This window comes from Pempheris klunzingeri, chromosome 22 (genome assembly GCF_042242105.1).
Source record: "Pempheris klunzingeri isolate RE-2024b chromosome 22, fPemKlu1.hap1, whole genome shotgun sequence".
NCBI classification, from domain to species: Eukaryota; Metazoa; Chordata; class Actinopteri; order Acropomatiformes; family Pempheridae; genus Pempheris; species Pempheris klunzingeri.
Window position 1 is genome coordinate 14,019,484 of NC_092033.1, and position 17,848 is coordinate 14,037,331.

Consider the following 17,848-nt stretch of genomic DNA (forward strand, 5'->3'; position numbering starts at 1 on the left):
TGCGCATTTCTACTGTTTATTTATTGATTCAAAATAGTCAATCTGCAGCTCCCACACGTCTCTTTTCTTTGAACCCTCGATAAAAACAAAGCAGCGTCTCAGAAAAGTTTGGTGGAGATCACTTCCTACTTGGGTAGGGTAAACCCCTTCAGACCCAGTGGATTCATCTTGTGACCTCATAAGGGGATCCACTAAGTTGGTAACCCTGCAAGTGAACTGAAAAACTCCCCGATATTAAACGCAGAACAGGACATGTGAGAATTTACAGAATGTTTCGGAGCACATTTTAGGTTCTCCTGTTATGTGACAGCAAAACTGATTTATTCTGAACTTTTTGAGTGTCTTCCAACAAAAAACATCAATATTTGGATGTAAAATATGAGGCAGATGTAAATTAACAAGAGTCTATTGCCATGCTAGCGCCTCTGCCTTTAGGCACAGCGGTGCTTCAGGCTAACTGCTAAAGTCTGCAAGCTAACATGCATGTTGAGCAGGTCAAGTTTACAATGTCCAACATTTTAGTAACATATTGGACAAATTCAAATATTTGACCTAAAGCCAGAATTTCCCAATTCTTTGTCCTGTGTAGTGCCTTTCATTCATACAGGAGGAATCTAAGCTGGAGGAGACCGTTCTGTAATACATCCTCCTCCTCTGGGGACCATGAATATCTGCACAAAAACGGAAATCCTTTCAACAGTTGTTGAGATATTTCAGGACCAAAGTGGTGAACTAACGTGGATGTTGTGAATATTGGCTCCAAATATCTGTATCGGTGGCCTCCAACACTATCAGCAGCAGTGCCAGGAGAAGCAAGCCGGCAGCAGTGCTACCTGAGTGGATGAATCATTTGGAAACCAAACTTTTAATTTTGCCACATTCTGCTAAGATGAGAAATCATTTTAATATCCCCGAATGGACGCTGGCTGGTGCTAAACGACGAGCGGCGACTGTGTGTGGTCGGTGTGATAACCAGCTCCATTAAACTCCTCCCATCCCCGACAGCGACACAGACACTGATTTAGCTCTGATTGCGCCTCATTTTGCCTCGCCAAACATTAAAGCACACACACACACACACACACACACACACACACACACACACCCACCACACGCCTCCATCATCTCCTCTCTCCATGGTCTCTTCACTGTTAATGAGGCAGCTTGATTATGCAGCCTGTTGGACTAAATTAAAAAGACTAATTTACAAACCGAGCGTGGTGGGCTGGTCCGACTGATACCGCCGGGCTGTGAAATAGAGGTGTCACTCAGGAAACATCCACACACACAGCACAGAAACTACGGAGGGTTATTATCCAGTGTGACTCCACAAGAGTTAATATGGAAATGCACAGATCGCAGGGGAGCAAAAAAAATCACGGCTCAAGTTTACAGATTTACAGTCAAAGTAACATTTCAACATTTCTTTTGTCTCATTTAAGACAAGACTCAATAAAAACAGACTTTAGGGGATCATTCATAAAACTCTCAGGAGACTTTGGGATGACATTTGGGTCACTGAGGAGAGATTTTTCTGTCTCCTGACTGTTGTCACACTCTCTGATCAAATGATAACCTGAATCCTGAATCGTTGGGTCTCTCTAATTAAAGTTTGGTCTAGACCTGCTCTCTATGTAAAGCGTCTTGAGATAACGCTGTTGTGAACTGGCGCTATATAAATAAAGATTGATTGATTGATAACCCATGTAATGAGCCATCTACCCAGTGATAATGCACTTCTCTTTGTCTCAAGTTTTTGTTTTTGCAAAATATACACACTGAAAAGATTTTAGTTTGGCAATGCTATCAGAGAACAGTAGCAGTACATATAAAAAGGAGTCCGACCTACAACTTAGCTAATTTTTACGTTTAAAACTGGTGGAATGCCCCTTTATGAAAAATAAGAATGAAATATGAATAAATGTGGCTGTTCCCTTTTTGCACATCTGCTAACATTTAATCCAGAATCAATATATTATTGATTGCAAACGATATTGTATGAAAGAAGTAAGTAAACTACGACCTCTGGACCACAGCCAATAAAATTCCTCCGTGCCCATGACATCATATTAACCCAGCTATTTAATTTAATGAGTAATCATTCACATCGTTTCCTCCCTCTGTGTGGGAGAGGTTTTTGTCCTCTGCTGCCCTTCTCACACAGTTAGTGTTAGTCCACTGAGCAAATCCACAGTGTGGCTTTAAAACGCATTATTCACACGTTCATTTTCATTGGCTGTCAACGGGCTTCGGCTGGCGATACTCTGTCTAAAATGTGGCAACCGCAGCCTTGCTAAATGTATGACAATGTGTTAAATACAGAGCAGCAGATTCTCCACTGGCCCTGGCTGCCTGCAATGATTTATGGAGGGGTTTGACCACAGTGTTATGATGTTTGGTAGAGTCTCCGCATGAGTGAGTGACTGGAATTTGGCAGCGGCTGACCACAAGAAAAAAAGTATTGTTTTCAGTTACAACTCGACCAAAATGCTCTCTGCCGGAGTCGTGACCGTACCTTGTCATATTTGGCGACTATCTCAGCCCGCTCCTGGTCAAGTTTCACCGCTGCATCCTGCTCGGTATCAGACGCTGGAGAGCAAACACAGGAGGGACAGACAGAGAGAGAGAGAGAGAGAGAGAGAGAGAGAGAGAGAGAGAGAGAAGAGGAAAGAAGGACAAATGAATCAATGTGGACAAGTTTCAGTGCAAACAAGCTCAATGAGTAAACAGTGGCCATGCTCTTTGTGCTTTTAGCAACGTTTTCAGGCTTCCACACAAAGTCAGTACAAAAAACTAAACTATAGACAAACTCCTGAACAAAAAAAAAGTTTTTTATTAGTATCATATCATCATTATTTTGGCAATTTAAGTTTGAAGTTCATGTGCAATATACAGTAGTGTCATCAAATAGAAAGCAAAACGCCCAAAGTATTTACACTAATTTAGTGCAATACATCATATGTATAGTAATTTAGTCTAAAGTAGTGTAAATAATACAGTAAGTGTCTGGAATCTCTGCTGCTGCTCTTCAAAGAGAAACTAATGAGTCTTTATTATGTGTGAATGTAACAGGAAATGAGTGAACGACAGTTCAAAGTTCACATGTTAGCATGCTATGTTAGCATTACTTTGAAATCTCATTCTTTCGGACTGGATCACTACTTTTTGAGGATCCTGCAGTGGATTCAAGTTTTATGGTTTTATGATGTGAGAAGATTTATTTATTTGCCACTGGACCAAAGTGTTGGACCAACATTGCCTCCCGTAAAGCCACGCTGCTAATGTTAACATGACTGAACTGTGAGAAAATAATAACTTATTCTGAGGTATTTAATGTTGAAGCTTGGTTAAAAAAAACAAATGTGCTTTCGAAAGGCTTCCTGTAGGTTTTCTGAGGTGTTGAATTGCTGTTGCTTCTTGCTGCTCATACATCAGATTATCGTGTCATCACAGACATGCTTTGTGTTACTCCAACTCTCCCTCAGTGTGCCAGAGCCAAGAGCTGACGTGGAGAACACACACACACACACACACACACACACACACACACACACACACACAGAGACACACAGAGACACACATACACACACTTCTGAAACCACTCAAAGAAAGCGTAGTGAAGCCAGCAGGAACACTTCACTGCAGTACGGCCAGCGTGTCGGCCTGACCTCAGTCTTGGAGAATAATGTGTGTGTGTGTGTGTGTGTGTGTGTGTGTGTGTGTGTCTACATGAAGCAGGCTGATGACAGGAGCTCCTCTAAGCTGACGGCTGCTGTGACAGAGACGTCACAGTGGCACAGAAAGGTTTTCTGTGTTTGCTGAGCCTACACACCACATTACGTGAGTATTGTCGTATCGTTGGTGCTACACACAAACACACACACACGCGCTGCCAACACAAGTACACACACGGAGAACGCACACCTTTCACTGCTCTACGTGCCTCTGGATTGTAAATCAGCGTTTCCCACGAGGGTTTCTGTTTATTATAGGCCAAGATCTGTCACAGCACACATACACACACTTCCTGATCGAGCCAACCGTGAGAGGCTCCAAACATCGGATGTGTGTTAACAAAGCTGGCACACACTCTATTAAGTGGGGTCATGTTGTGTTTATGTTGAGTATATTGTGCGGTGCATAGTGGTGGAGGCGTATAATGAATCATAACTACAGGCACTGAGAGGAGAAGCAGTCGGCTGGCAGAGCGAGACACTACGTGGTGGAACGGCCTTTGCAGACATGGATCTTTCACCATATGTCCTAACTTAGTAAACCTAAGAGAGGATGATTGAGATAACACAACGTGTGTATTTAATCTCTGCATTTTTAGCTCCTAAAACTGCTGCATCTGTTTGTTTACAACTAAAATTCATCCCACACTTTGTCCATGAATATAAAGATGCTTTCTAGTGCTACTCTGCTAAAGACACTATCGACTACAAACAGTTTAAATATCAAACTACTGGCTCTGGCCTTGAAAAACCAACGTTGCCCGAATCGCAGCAGTTGTGTAACAGTGATAATCTCTCTCTTTTTGACAGGCCTTTACAGGAAGTATTTGACTCCAGCCATTCTCCAACTTCCTCTCTGGGTCTCTGGGGTTCGACTGGAGGAGCGGCTTTACTGGAATTCCAAAACGCTCCGGACAAACACGCTCCTTATTGAGCTGGCTGGCATTTTTATGACAGGATGGTGTGTGTCAGTGAAAGGCAAGTCGCTGTGGGCTGCCGAGAGCACACGCAGCGGGAGAAGATGCTGGGGAGTAGGCAGGCAGGGGGGGGGTGAGGGTGGAGGTTCCACACACAACGAGGCAAACTCTCAGGGGCAAATAAACAAATACAGTAAAGCCTTTTTCTGCTGGGAATTCCACCCCAGGAGGCCCTGTGGTTCCCATAGTGAGAGGGAGAGGAATTGGGCAGGAAATGGGATTCGGTCTTTTCTTTGCACTGAAGCTTAGCCTTAACTCTGAACCCTTACAGCCATATTAGTATTCCACAGTGGCCTGACTTAAGCTAAATGCAATTAGACCCCTTTTCATGCATCAAGGATCACATTGGCATCCGTGACAGAGATTGTGTGTGCGGGTATATGTTTTTATTTGTGGCTGAGGAGCTCTCGATGGACTGGCTCAGGGTCCGGGAGGTTTATGGTTTCTGGCCAACCGGAGAAGACCCCTTATGACAGTTTACAGGATGTTTTCTTTTAGTGGCTCTGAATACATTTAACTTAATGTGCTCCCAGGGAGGACTTCTCTGCACTGAACACAAGAGGTTAATCTTAGTTAGAGGGTTTATTTTTCCCAGTCAATGTAAAGAGGATTCATCAGAACAATTTTCCTCAAATCAAGGAATTGAAAAAAGTTACGTTTTAATTCCCAAACGCAGTTGTTTGTTGCTTCTAAAGTGGACATGTTCAACATAAATGCACCCCCGGTGTGTCTCGAGACCCTCAAGAAACCTTTAAGAAAAGTCCATCAGGACCATAAACATGCTGTTAAAGATTTGGCCCCTCTTCCGACATCAAGTGCAGGGATCTGTTGAACGTGTGACCTCCCTCTGTAGACTCACTCTATTTAGCACTCATGTTCACCCATCATAGAATTAGAAATGTCATTTTCCAATTCATTACTAATTCCTTAAAATAAACTTGGATTAAGCCACAAAACTACAATTACAAGTCACACCATCTAACAGTTAAACAGGTGTCCCTGGTCTGCCTCTTCAGTCCACCTTGCTGCCCGCCATTGTTTTTTCCTCACTAACGCCAACTCGCAGTGACATGAAGTTGTTGAAGGCGAGAGCAAAGCAGCAGATTGTTCTTTTCCTCTGAAACAGAGCGATCAGACAGAGGCTGAGAGCAGCAGCAGCAGCAGCCGTGTCAGCTATGGGAAAAATACTGTTTTTATGAACATTAAACCACATAAAGCTGTTCTGGTAAGACCTTCAAATACATGTATGAACTTGAAAAAGATATGGGGCCTTTAAATGACAACCTTTCTCTGTTTTCATCCGTCATTACCAGTATAGAAACCCCCACCCCCCCCCACTGAGCTGACCTTCCACCTCCCGGGCTCTGAGCTGCCAGTCAGTCCCCAGCGGCGACGCCGACGTCAGCTCCCGCTAACTGTCCCTGTCCTGTTGTGATTAAAATGTCCCCGCCTGTCAGCCGCCTGGCCAGCTGGACGCTGCCCTGTCCCCCGCACTGCCCTTCACTCCCGTTCACCGCTCCTCTTCATGCTGCATTCGGGTCACGTGGGACTTTACTGTCAGCACACTACTGAGTGCTAGAAGAATCACAAGTGTTTCCTCTGAAACACGTCGCGCCAAGAATTCAGGAAGTTAGGTGCAACTTCCCCAGCAGGGTTTACCGCTAACCAGGTCATGTGGATGCTCCTCTCACACTGCACCTCATGTTTTATTCAAATGTCGTGTTTTAACTCGTCCCAATTATTATCGACGGCAAGGTGAAAACCTGTTATTGCACATTCAGAGCTGCGTTACCGGAAGAATTTTAGAGACATGAAAAGACAGGTGTGTGGAGGACAGAGTGGAAATTATGGTTAATGATAACAGAAACATATTGAAATACTTCTATTATTATTGAATATTATCATTAACGTTTTAAACTATATCATAGTGGGAGCAGATGTCTGACTTGAGGGTGTATTCCCCTGTGGCGTGGCTGGATTTTACAGACTCAAAAACCCACTTAATGCTGCGTTCAGGTGCTGCTATCCCTCGTGGCAGAATTGTACCAGCGTGGGTGGTGAGCCGGTGGGCTTCTCTGCATTGCCAGAAATAATTATATAAATGTGTTCAAATGTTTGCCAGATTTTGGTATAATGCTGAAACCAGTGCAAAGTCTTAAATAAGCTAAAATCTTTTTTTTTTCTAGCTGGGCAGACAAAACAAGCAATTTGAAGACATCAACTGTTGTGATGTGGTATTTTTCACCGTTATCTGGCTTTTTATAAACCAAGAAAATAATTACTCATGACCATACGTTGCATTTCTCTGATTACAAGGCTCTTGATTTCATGGCAGCTATTTCAAAGCCTCGGGGAGACGGCAAAGGATTCATTTTCTTGGTTTTTGCGAGACGCCTTGTTGTTGGATCTCAAACAGCTCAGTAGTGTTCACACTGTGGGTGCAAAGAGGAACCACACACAAGCTGAGATACACATATCCATACGCACGTATACATACAAACAAGATTTAGGAGGAAATGTGTGGCTGCAGACTCCAGATGAGACATTTCACAGTAAAATCTAATTGTGCTGGCGACCATGTGACAGGAAGCGTTGTGAGCTGTATTTGTGTGTTTGTTCCTCTTTATCACTGGCGTTAACAACTAGCCCTGACAATGAACAACATGACAAGCATAATCAAAGCCTTTGCCGTTTCCTCTGCTCTCTTGAAGCCCTCTTTCGGCTGCTGTAATGAGCCCCCTTTTGTTCTTTATGTTAAGGGGTCGTCATTTGTGTTTTTGTGCATCTCTCTCCCTCCTGTAGATGATATCTGCTCAGGAAGAGGAATGAAGACAATAATAACGGTGGCGGAGGGGTTGACTGGAGAGGAACGCTTCGCTAGTTCCGCTGCTTTATTCAGCAGAAGCCATCCCTAAAGCTCACACTCTCATTCAGAGATCTTTAGTGTCTGATTCTTGAGATGCAAAAAAAAAAAAACACTACTTAATATGGAAAAATCATCCATATGCAATCATTTCTTAATCAGGAGTGACTGAGATGTTGACACGGTGATGAAACCCTCCATCCACACACACACACAGATACCAAAAGTGATGTCAGCCACTTAAAAACAAACTGATGATACAGCTGCAGACACTTTACAGTACACAATTATGTGTTATTACTGTGCTTCCAAAACAATCATCTGCCTCTCCCACTCAACCTGACTTCAACCACATGAGCATGACGTGACGCCACACGGCAACCGACCAAGGCCCCCCACCACCCCGGTGCGGCGTGTGCTTTACAGACAAAGTAAAGCCTACTTGATACATATTTCATTTAGATGGTAGCAAGACTAAAAGGCTTACAGAAGCTGCGATGGTATTTACACAGCTAAAAATAGATTATTGAATGGGTGGAGAATAACAAGAAAACATTGCTATTCAATGATCTTCACCCCTGTGGAGCAAAGAAAGTGAAGTCTGTCCGGAGGATGGCACCAGAGCAGAGGCCAGAAGTCAGCCGCCATTTCACAGCATGTCATTACCTGCATGCTTATGTTAGCAAGTAATATTAGCCCTCTAATATTAGGGCATTATAATTGGAAGCAATGCTTTAGCACTTAATAGTTTACTGTCGGGTGTCTGCACATGTCTCATGCTGCAAAGTGGGTGACATCATTTGGTATTTGTGTCTGCAGTTGACCGGAGCCACACATCAGCACACTCACTTCTTACCAGTTGCATGTTAATTGCATGTTAATATAAGCATGTTAACAAGCGTGCACTTATCACAGTGGCTAAAGTTAGCATTTAATCCTGCATTCAAACAGTATTACTGATAATTTCGGTGCCTTTGGAGTGTTTGTGGTGATAGATAAATAGGATCTGGATTCATCCTCTGAGCGATACGAATGTTTGAACCACATTTTCTTGGAAATCCGTCCAATAACTGTGCAGATGGTTCACTGTGTAGCAACAAGTGCTTACATTAATTTCCCTCACATCTATGTTACGCATGTTAGGAGCTAAAAACAACGACAAACCACAATGACACAGCTGCATGTCTTTAACTCAGTAGGGGCTTTGAAGGGGCCAACACAGATATTGATAGAAATTTTAACCAATATTTAAAAGCTTTACATTTCCTAAAGAGATCAAGAACATACAGAATAAGAAAACACGCCACATTATTGGAAACTACGTATCATTTTTCTCACCACCAGCTGCATTAAAACCAGCAACACAAACCACAACCAACATGATTTTTACACTAAATAAGCCCATTTAAATCAAATGTTATAAACCAGTAAACCTAAAAAACCCTCACTGTAGTATTGAGTACACATGTACTCAATCAGACTCTGTCGCCTGCATCGTCAAACTAAAGCAACAGAAATGTCCAACTTCCCAACTGGATAGAATCTGTTACCTCTTTTCAAGCCATCCAGTGGATCCTCCAGGCGAGTCAGAGTCTTAGTCCGCATCGGTCACAGTTCAGCTGGGATCCAACACACCAAGAGAGGACCTGAACTACCTCATCCCATCGCTGTCACTACCCACTGCCACAAGCCGAGGGACGGAGAGGAAATGTGAGCGAGAGGCAAGGAGAAGTGAGATCACAGAGTTCACAATGCCGCGACTTGTTGGTGAAGCTGCGACGCGGAGAGACAGACGGACAGAAGTCTGACTTCAGGAACGAGTCAGTCCCACTCGCAGCATTCCCCACCCAAACACAACAACACAACAACAAGCTCTATTCAGCACATCAGAGAGAGGCAGAGAGAAAAGGACAGAGGGGATGGCTGTCTGCAGCCGAGACTTTCAGGGAAACTTTTCAAAATGTCAGTGTGACTGATCAGATGGGTTAAAGTTCTGTCTTTTCAGCTTCATCCAAAAAAGCAAAAGCACAGACTTCTAAAACCTCAGAATAAAGACTGCAGGAAGAGCATTCACTGAGCTCATCACGCCACAGCAATGTGATTATTTATGCAACGAATTTAGCAATCAAGCCATTTCCCAACTGTCCATAAAAACTTCTTTGTGATACTTGTTTCAAGTACAGCCCATAAGAGTGGAAGTTGGGAAACCGAAGGGGGGCAGATGATGACAGTTCCATGATAAACAGAACCCATTAAAAGTTCATTATGAAATGGACGTGATGTACCATGAAGGGTCTTGTGATGTGGCATATCAGAGGGAGGGTGGGGTCGGGGAGGCTGACATGAGCAACAGGCGCAGGAAAAAAAAAAAAAAAAGGAGCTCTCTTGTCATCTCGGCTCTATCTCCGTGCTCCATCGGTACAGGAAATATCTGTGTTTGCCAGGGGAGAGTCGGCGGATGCGACTAAAGTGCTGTTATCACTTCTGAAGCTCCGGGGTCACGGCGAGTAGAAGGATGGCGGGAGTTGACTGCTTTCAGACGTCATCTCCATTCTCTGGACGTCCACTTAATCCACATCTCCATTTGTGCTTTGCTACGTTCAAAAGTGACCCAGAGTCACTACTGACTGAAGGTCTCATCTCTTCTGGGATCTCGTATCCATCTTGGCTTTGTTCATTTATTTTTTTGTAGAGCAATGAACAAAACATTCCTGCAACATTTGAACCTGCACTGACCATTGACCAGCTGAAAAGACTGACATTAATGTCAAATGTTAAATAAATTAGCGGTAATTCTTAGAGGCACTTGATAAAACTCTCTACAAGCCAAGCCACAAGTACACAACTATGTTATATTGTTACACTGTCAATTCATCGTAGCCCAGATTACATTTTTATTAGTCGTAAGATATTCACTGTTACCTTTCTTTGTGACACCACAAGCAATGATGTCGTTACTAACGTTTTTTACTGTTATGATGAGGCCCTCACAGCATGTGGCTACAGCGTTTGACTGCCTTTATTATGCTACTTTTCAGGCACTCGCAGCACGTGGTGAAGATTAGGGAAGCATCATGGTCCTGGTCTTGGAAACCAGTCAAGATGAAGAAAGCGATAAGTCTACCTGATCTTGTCACATCACTTTTAACTTTAACCCATGATCCAACCAACTAGTTTTGGTGCCTAAACCTTTCACGACGCGTCGTTCAACCACCAGAATATTCTTTGTCACACATTCGCTGTCTTTTTCAGTCATATTCTCTCTTTTTTTTTATTATTTATTTTTGGCACTATAGCACTTTAACTCCTGTTTCCTATCTATTTGCTGTCTTCAGGCAGTTGAGTGAGTGGGTGGGCGTCCTAGCACAGTCAGGCAGAACAATAACTATCAACAAGCAGCAGAAAAAAACCAACCTCTGACCTGAATGTAGCTGTGAACAAATTAATGAGAATAAAAAAAAAAAAAAACACAAAGCAGAGGGCAAAATGAATGTGATGATTCAGATGTGAAACTGCTCTGAAAAATATGCCCAACTTTACTCATGTAGCCTCACATATTCCCTTAAAATGGACTGACTACTAGTTTCTGTAGTATAGCACTGCATTATAAGTTCTTTGTAGCCTTTCCTCGTGTCCATATACAGTATGTTAGTCAATGCTAAAGGTCTTTAGGGAAGCAAAAATCCCAATATCTTTACTACAGAACTAGGCCAGGGACACATGAATGCAATATAAAGGAGAGATGAGCCGAGCGCTTCAGCACCAATACACATTCCCACAAGGCAAATATTAATCAATATCAAAGTGTCTGTCAGTGGGCGAAACGACAGCCTGGCACATAATTAGATGCAGTCATACAGTTCTAAGAGGCTGAATGTGGGTACAGATCAGAGGCAGAGCTAAATACAGGTACACCAAGTCTTCCCGGGGGAGACACGATCATCAGATCACTCCTTCTCGTTTTAAGTGCGTTGTAAAATTGCATCTGCTGTTTACATTATCTGCTTTCTTTCATCAGTCGACTCTTAACGTAAAGCACTTTGAGCTGCATGTCTGGTATGACAGCAGCAAAGTAATTGGGCTGCTATTGGTGATGGGTGATCAGTTAACATTTTCCAACAGGCCGCTGTCAACAACTGGTGATATATTTGTGCAATTGGTGTGTGCAGGTTTAATGTGAAAATCTAGCAGCCTATAGGCTACTCTTCTTGTATTAGACAACGTAATCATCTTTGCCAAGCAATGCATTAAGCTGTAAAGACAGTCGGGTGGCGTCAGATAACTGGCCGTTTATTGTAACATACGAACCTGCTGTATAATAACTTCTCACTCTGCATGGGGAGCGATTGTCACGCCAGGTAATTCATTTTCAAGGAGAGGGGAGCAGGCATGCAGAGAGGCCCTGTCAGAATGTTTTAAAGCAGCAGCTGGTAACACTGAGAGCAAAGTGGACTTAGCATCAGAACTTCAAATAGTACAAGGTAAGGGCCCTCCTCCCTCTCCAGCACGCTTCATTTCTGCCTCCAAAGCCTCTGACAGAAGAGGCGGTCATGCACATGCAGGCTAACCACAGCAACTGAAGAGGCCAGATATACAATGGCATGCACAACCGGAACACTGTAAATGACAAACTAGCCACGTAGCTAGCTGATCGGAGCTCAGAGGGGTTCGCCAAGCAGATCGCCTCAGACGCTTCGGGCAGCAGGCAGGAGCCGCAAATTTCTTGTGGTAAAAGAAAAGTAAGGAAGACCACACACACGTGTAGACAAGTAGACAGAGACACAATGGGAGGTGGAGGGGGGGTGCTTTACATTTTAAATTCATGAGGTTATTGATAAAGATCGGCTCTAAGCTTCTGTCTCCGGAGAACAAAACACAAATTCTATTCTCCATAGATGAAATAACATGTTTTTTTCATTTGTGGTCATTTCTCAGCCACTGTGCCTGCAAAACTCCTCCTGAAGCCACTGCCGAAGATATTGAGCTGTGTTAGAGACTCCTGTTCTCTGATTGGTTGATTTCGTTCAGGCACAGTGTATTCTTGCTAATGACATTAGGAGCACTAGGACCAACCTCATTTTTTCGCAGGTTGCCTGTCTCATGTACTACTGTCAGGATACAGTGACAGATCCATCAAATGACAAAAAGCCATTATTATAAAAGCTACCAATTGCTGCTTTAACACACGACACTGTGCTGTCTGTAGACTGGCCAATAGCCAATAGATTCATCCAATCACTCAAACCCTAGTTGCTATCTTTAGCAGGAAGATAGATGAAGCTCAGCAACACGCTCACTGAAAGTGAAAAAATCTCACTGTTCCTCAAAAGGCTACAAGTTCAACTTCCTCACTGGTTAAGGCTACGCCATTATACTGTTATCAAAGCCGGATTGACTTCTGTAATGTATGAAGCTGGAATATTTACACCATTTCTGCTTGACAAACTCAACCTCACAGTAAAACCCGATCAAAAAAAACCGACTGAGGCTGATTTAAAGGCCGTATCCCACCAAGTCTACTTAATTAACTGTCATCCTCTCACACTGAGCATGTGCAGAGGACAAATGGTGGAAAAGATGTCTCTGTGGTTGGACGTATTCACGCTGCCTTAATTTCAGAGAGCACCCGTGGACATCAAAGCCGAATGGTTTCCTGGTCATTGACAGGAACGAGGAAGTGAAAGCTGATAGTGATTTTTTAATTGTAGAAAAGGAAGTCTGAGGACAACAGCCACTGTAATGAATTACTGCCCCCAGGAATTCTGTGACATATTTCTGTTTTGAGTAATCAGCCTAAAACTGGTTCAGCAAGCGCACACATAAAAGCACACACGAACACACAGCGCTACTATCAAATCTCCCACTAATCTGATGAAGCGCCAACAGTGAATTCAGTCCAGAGAACAAGTTTGATCAAACGCAGCTGATCATTTTAACAACCTGTGAAGCTGCAGAGGATCTGGCGACCGTCACCAGTTTGTCATTAACAAGACAGGACTAGTCGGAGAGGATGGCACAGAAAAACAACTGTGCGCATTAGCAGCTTTCACTGTTCAGCCAGAGATCAGACCTGACGACTGAAACCAAGCACAGAGAGCAAAGAACACGTACGTTTTAATGTTAATTTCAGATTTTTGCTGTCTGTTTGGTTTGTTGTGTATGTTACTGTTTCAGTTACTCAGTGCAAAATGTAACTCTTTCATTTTGTGAAGGAAGAGTAATGACTAGAGCTGTGTATCGTACAAAGATTGTGCAGTGTTGGTTCTAATACCTTGACTCTAATACAGTTTCCTGAATTATATATATATATATATTTAAAATAAAATCCATTTTAACAAACAGTCTTTACTTTTATCTTTCAGCATTTGTCCATTCAACAACAACCACAACAACTTTAAGTTAAAATAAAAGCCAGACTGGAACCTAAAGCCTTCAGACCTCCTGACCCAGACCCACTGCTGCACTGCCCCATCACTAGCATTGTTAGATCTTGGTACAAGTATGCTGCATGTTTATTGGCTTGCAGATGCTGATGAGATTTACTCCTCCAATATCAAAAGAAGATGAAAAAAAGGAAAATGTACAAGCTCTAGTGTGGTTGGCAGACGTCGATGGGTATGACTGAGGCTGACAACACTATAAAAATGTCTTCACCTGTGTCTATTTTTGAAAAGAACATATTTTAGCTGCTAAAATATGTTAAAGCCTGAATACCCTTCATGGCTGGGGACTTCTATATTGATTACGATATTACGAAATCCTTTAAATTGTAGTCATTTTTACCTGTCATATGCATCCATTCATCAAAAACCGGCAAATTCTGTTTCGTTTTCTGACAAACTTTTGCCATATAAAGACATACACACTCACTCACTCAAACACTCAAACAATTTCATTTCTTTTCATTCTTTACAGACAGTGCAGTCAGGTCAGCACACATTTAACACATCGGTCCTTTGATGCATAATTTAATAAGCCTAGGTGCGAGGCAGCAAGACGGGATCGATACATTCTATTAAATCTGACACAAGCAGGCAAAAATATAAAACAAGCCCGGATGTTCAAATAAAGCCAAGGCCATGGGAGGAAAAACAGCATTTTGAGATTAGACTCTGCTCAGTTCTGCCATGAAGGCCGACATCTGTGGCATAAAGCGTACCGCAGCTTTGCCCTTTATGGAGGACAGACAGGCAATTAGCCCGGCTGCTACAGTGTGGATGTCAGCAGGAAGCTTCGGCGCAAACACCTGCCGGGCCTGGACTGTCTGCCGCTCCCTCCTTAACTAACCAGCATGCGGTCTTCCCTTCCAGTTCCGGTCCACAACAAATATAAACACGCACGCATGTAACGCCTAGAGATGGCTCACAAGTTGATATGCAAAACACAAAAAGGTGTTGTTGTTTTAAGCTCCTGGCGCAGTATTTGAACATGTGAGAGAAGATTTTTTTCTTTTTACCCCTCTAGTTGAGGAGGAGAGAGGGAAAAGTATCAGGGCTGCTGAATAATGCAGTGAGATACTGAGCCGCTGGTGGTGCTGACCGGGAGAAGTCTGCAGTTTGGCAGCAGCAGAGGCTTCTTTATACTTGTTATAAATCCAGACTGCTCTGCTCATCCCCCCCTCGCAGAAGAAAGACGCACAACTGTGGATTTGAAAGGATGGTGAGTGAAAAGACCAACAGGAGTGTGTCTGCGGAGAAACGTTCCGACGTGCATCATTCTCCTGCTTCAGTGCGTCTGTGTTGGACAATTCTGTAGAAATGTGAACGTTTATTGTTGATGTCCCCCGTGGATGGACCCCCCCCCCAGACAATCCTGGATTAAACCCTGCAGCTGGTGCATGAATCAGCATCTGAGTGGTTTGGGGTTGGATTTTGTTAGGAATTCTGGGTATTTTTGTATTGTTTTCTTTAACTTCAGAGCTGTGACTTATAGAGGCTGCATCTGAAATTATTAATGAGTGCTTTCATAGTATTTGGGGTACAAATCCAGGAGGCTCGTAAGGCCCCATTATGTCCCACTATCTTTCAGGTGTTTACAGAGATAACTGGACTGAAAAGGTTTTTGCTTGTCCTTCGTGAACAAGTTGCACGAAACACAGACACGTGAGGTGAATTCTTTATAATGAGGTCCCCTGGTAATTCCGCTCTAGTGTGAATTGGACACACGGCTTCGAATGAGGGCAGAGGTTGAGGCCTCTGGGCTCCTGCAGGCTGTCAATAGCCAATATGCTGTCAGATTTCTCTTTAACCATCAAAAATATTCAAGTTGCACACTTCATTCCAATGTCTCTCATGTTGATCTCTCAGCTGATTAAAAGACTTGAAGCACTAACCTCTTGTTAAAAAGCCGTAACGGAGACCATATGTACACTAAACATCCCCTGCAGGTGAATCGATAATGAGGAAAATTGGTAGCTGCAGCCTTAATTGCTCCATTTTAAGGCATCACAAGGGAAAAAGGTTAGAGACCATCGGCTCTGTCATCCATAATACAGCCAGGCAGTTGTACTGGGTGACATATTCCTATATTACATGACAACAGACGCTACTGAGCATGCTCAGGAAAGTGGTTGCCTGTTTGCACTGCTTTGTTAAACAAGCTAAGAGGTACAAATCGCAAACGCAATGTTCAGTGGAATGAAGGAATATATCACTCTTTCTTTTATGTTTTACTTATTTACTTGCTAATGAGATTAGTTGCTGATAATCATAACGCCTTATCATTTAAAACACACACACAACCTGCTGATTCCGGACACATACCTGTGCTTTCTGTACTGCAGAGGTGAGAGTGAGCCGACTGAAGCGTCAGCGTTTCTCTCTCTTTCTCTCACACACATGCTGCTCACTCGGTCTCAGAGCTCCACCCTCATCATGGGACTCGCTTTGACAACATCTGCCAGCACCCGGCACCTTCCACCCAGGCATCGCACCTCAGCACGGCACCCTCTGGTCTGCGCGGCACTGCAGCGAGCGTGTGAATTTATGTATGTGTGTGTGCGTTGTGTCTGTTGGGGGCCATCTCTAAATCTGGCTGCATTGATCCAAGCGGCGAGAGGAGCCAAGGTGAATTCCTCTGCAGGGCTGATCGACGGAGATAAAGACGACGGCCAAATGGAAAGTGCGAATGGTTCCCGGGCAGTCGATAAAGCAGCTGAAATCTCTGAGAGCACTCTCTGTTTAAGTGTCTGGGCCTTTAGTGCTGATTACACACACTTACCTGCCTCGCAATAACTTTCACACGCTTGTCATCAAGTCTGATACACACTCACAACGGCGACTGACAGCAATGTGAGCGGCTGCAGTTTGGAGCCGGACTAACGAAGTGAAAGTTGATCGTGATTAAGGCTCCAGGTAACATTTTAGTGCCTTTAACTCAGCTACTGTCAACAAGACTGGCAGCATCTACACTGTAATACACATATGTATGTGTTCAATGTGGATATTCTGTCTAATAGTTTTGATTCAAGTTGTTGTAAATTATATTTTGCCTCTAAGGATGTTAATGCTAATTAAGAGGTAAATAACTGAATAAGTGTTGGACAGAGGTCTTGCAAATTACACTGGGTGTAATGCTGTTTCCTTTAAGATTATACTTTGTGCTTCCAGCCTTTGGAGGTTTTCAGTGTTTTGTGAGAGAGTTTAAAAACTTCATCTGACACCTGTTGTCATGGCTCTTAAAGCTGGTTAGATTACAGCGTGAGCAGCAGGAGACTGGAGGGTCACAGCGGGTTTCAGACAAGGTATGATTATCATTAGCAGCTGATGACACCCTGAAAGCAACAGTGGAGGTGTGGAGTTGTGCCGCACTGAGACATCCTGAGAGGGCAAAGTGTCCGTCTGCTGTTACAATTTGGTTCACCTTGTACCCATAAAAGCTGTCAGACCTGTGGCCCCCTCAGGCCAGGGGAAACATAAAGGCACTCACAAGGGACAAACAGAAGCATCCTCATGCCACAGACGAGGGCTGCGAAGGTAAGCCACGCCTCATAGATCACATAGAGCATCGTGAGATAGCTTAAGCAGGGAGATGAAAAAAAACATTCAAGAATAATTGTAATAACTGCAAAATGAGCTTTATTCCTAAAACCTCCAGCTATGCTTCGCTGGGTGAAACAAAAAGCTCCAGAAAGACATCTGCCGCAGTATAAAGCTGCATGACCAGGGGCAGGGTTTCGGCTTGCAGCCTGGCTAAATAAAGGCAATTGAATGTGATGATGTTATTTATATGGTCCAATGCATTCGCAAAAGACTGTGTGAGAAGTTTGTCATTGC

The 17,848-nt window shown here is 43.4% G+C and overlaps 1 protein-coding gene across 3 annotated transcripts in view; it reads right to left on the reverse strand.

The window, feature by feature from the left end:
* The window catches only part of usp6nl (USP6 N-terminal like), a 75,062-nt gene that overhangs the window by 20,481 nt on the left and 36,733 nt on the right, over positions 1-17,848 (reverse strand). For 2 of the 3 annotated variants that reach the window (XM_070853736.1, XM_070853735.1), the window contains one exon: positions 2,516-2,589. In XM_070853736.1, the coding sequence (XP_070709837.1) occupies positions 2,516-2,589 (74 nt within the window). Of the gene's footprint in view, positions 1-2,515; positions 2,590-9,124; positions 9,333-17,848 lie in introns of those variants that run through there. The other variant, XM_070853734.1, reaches the window with a different exon arrangement.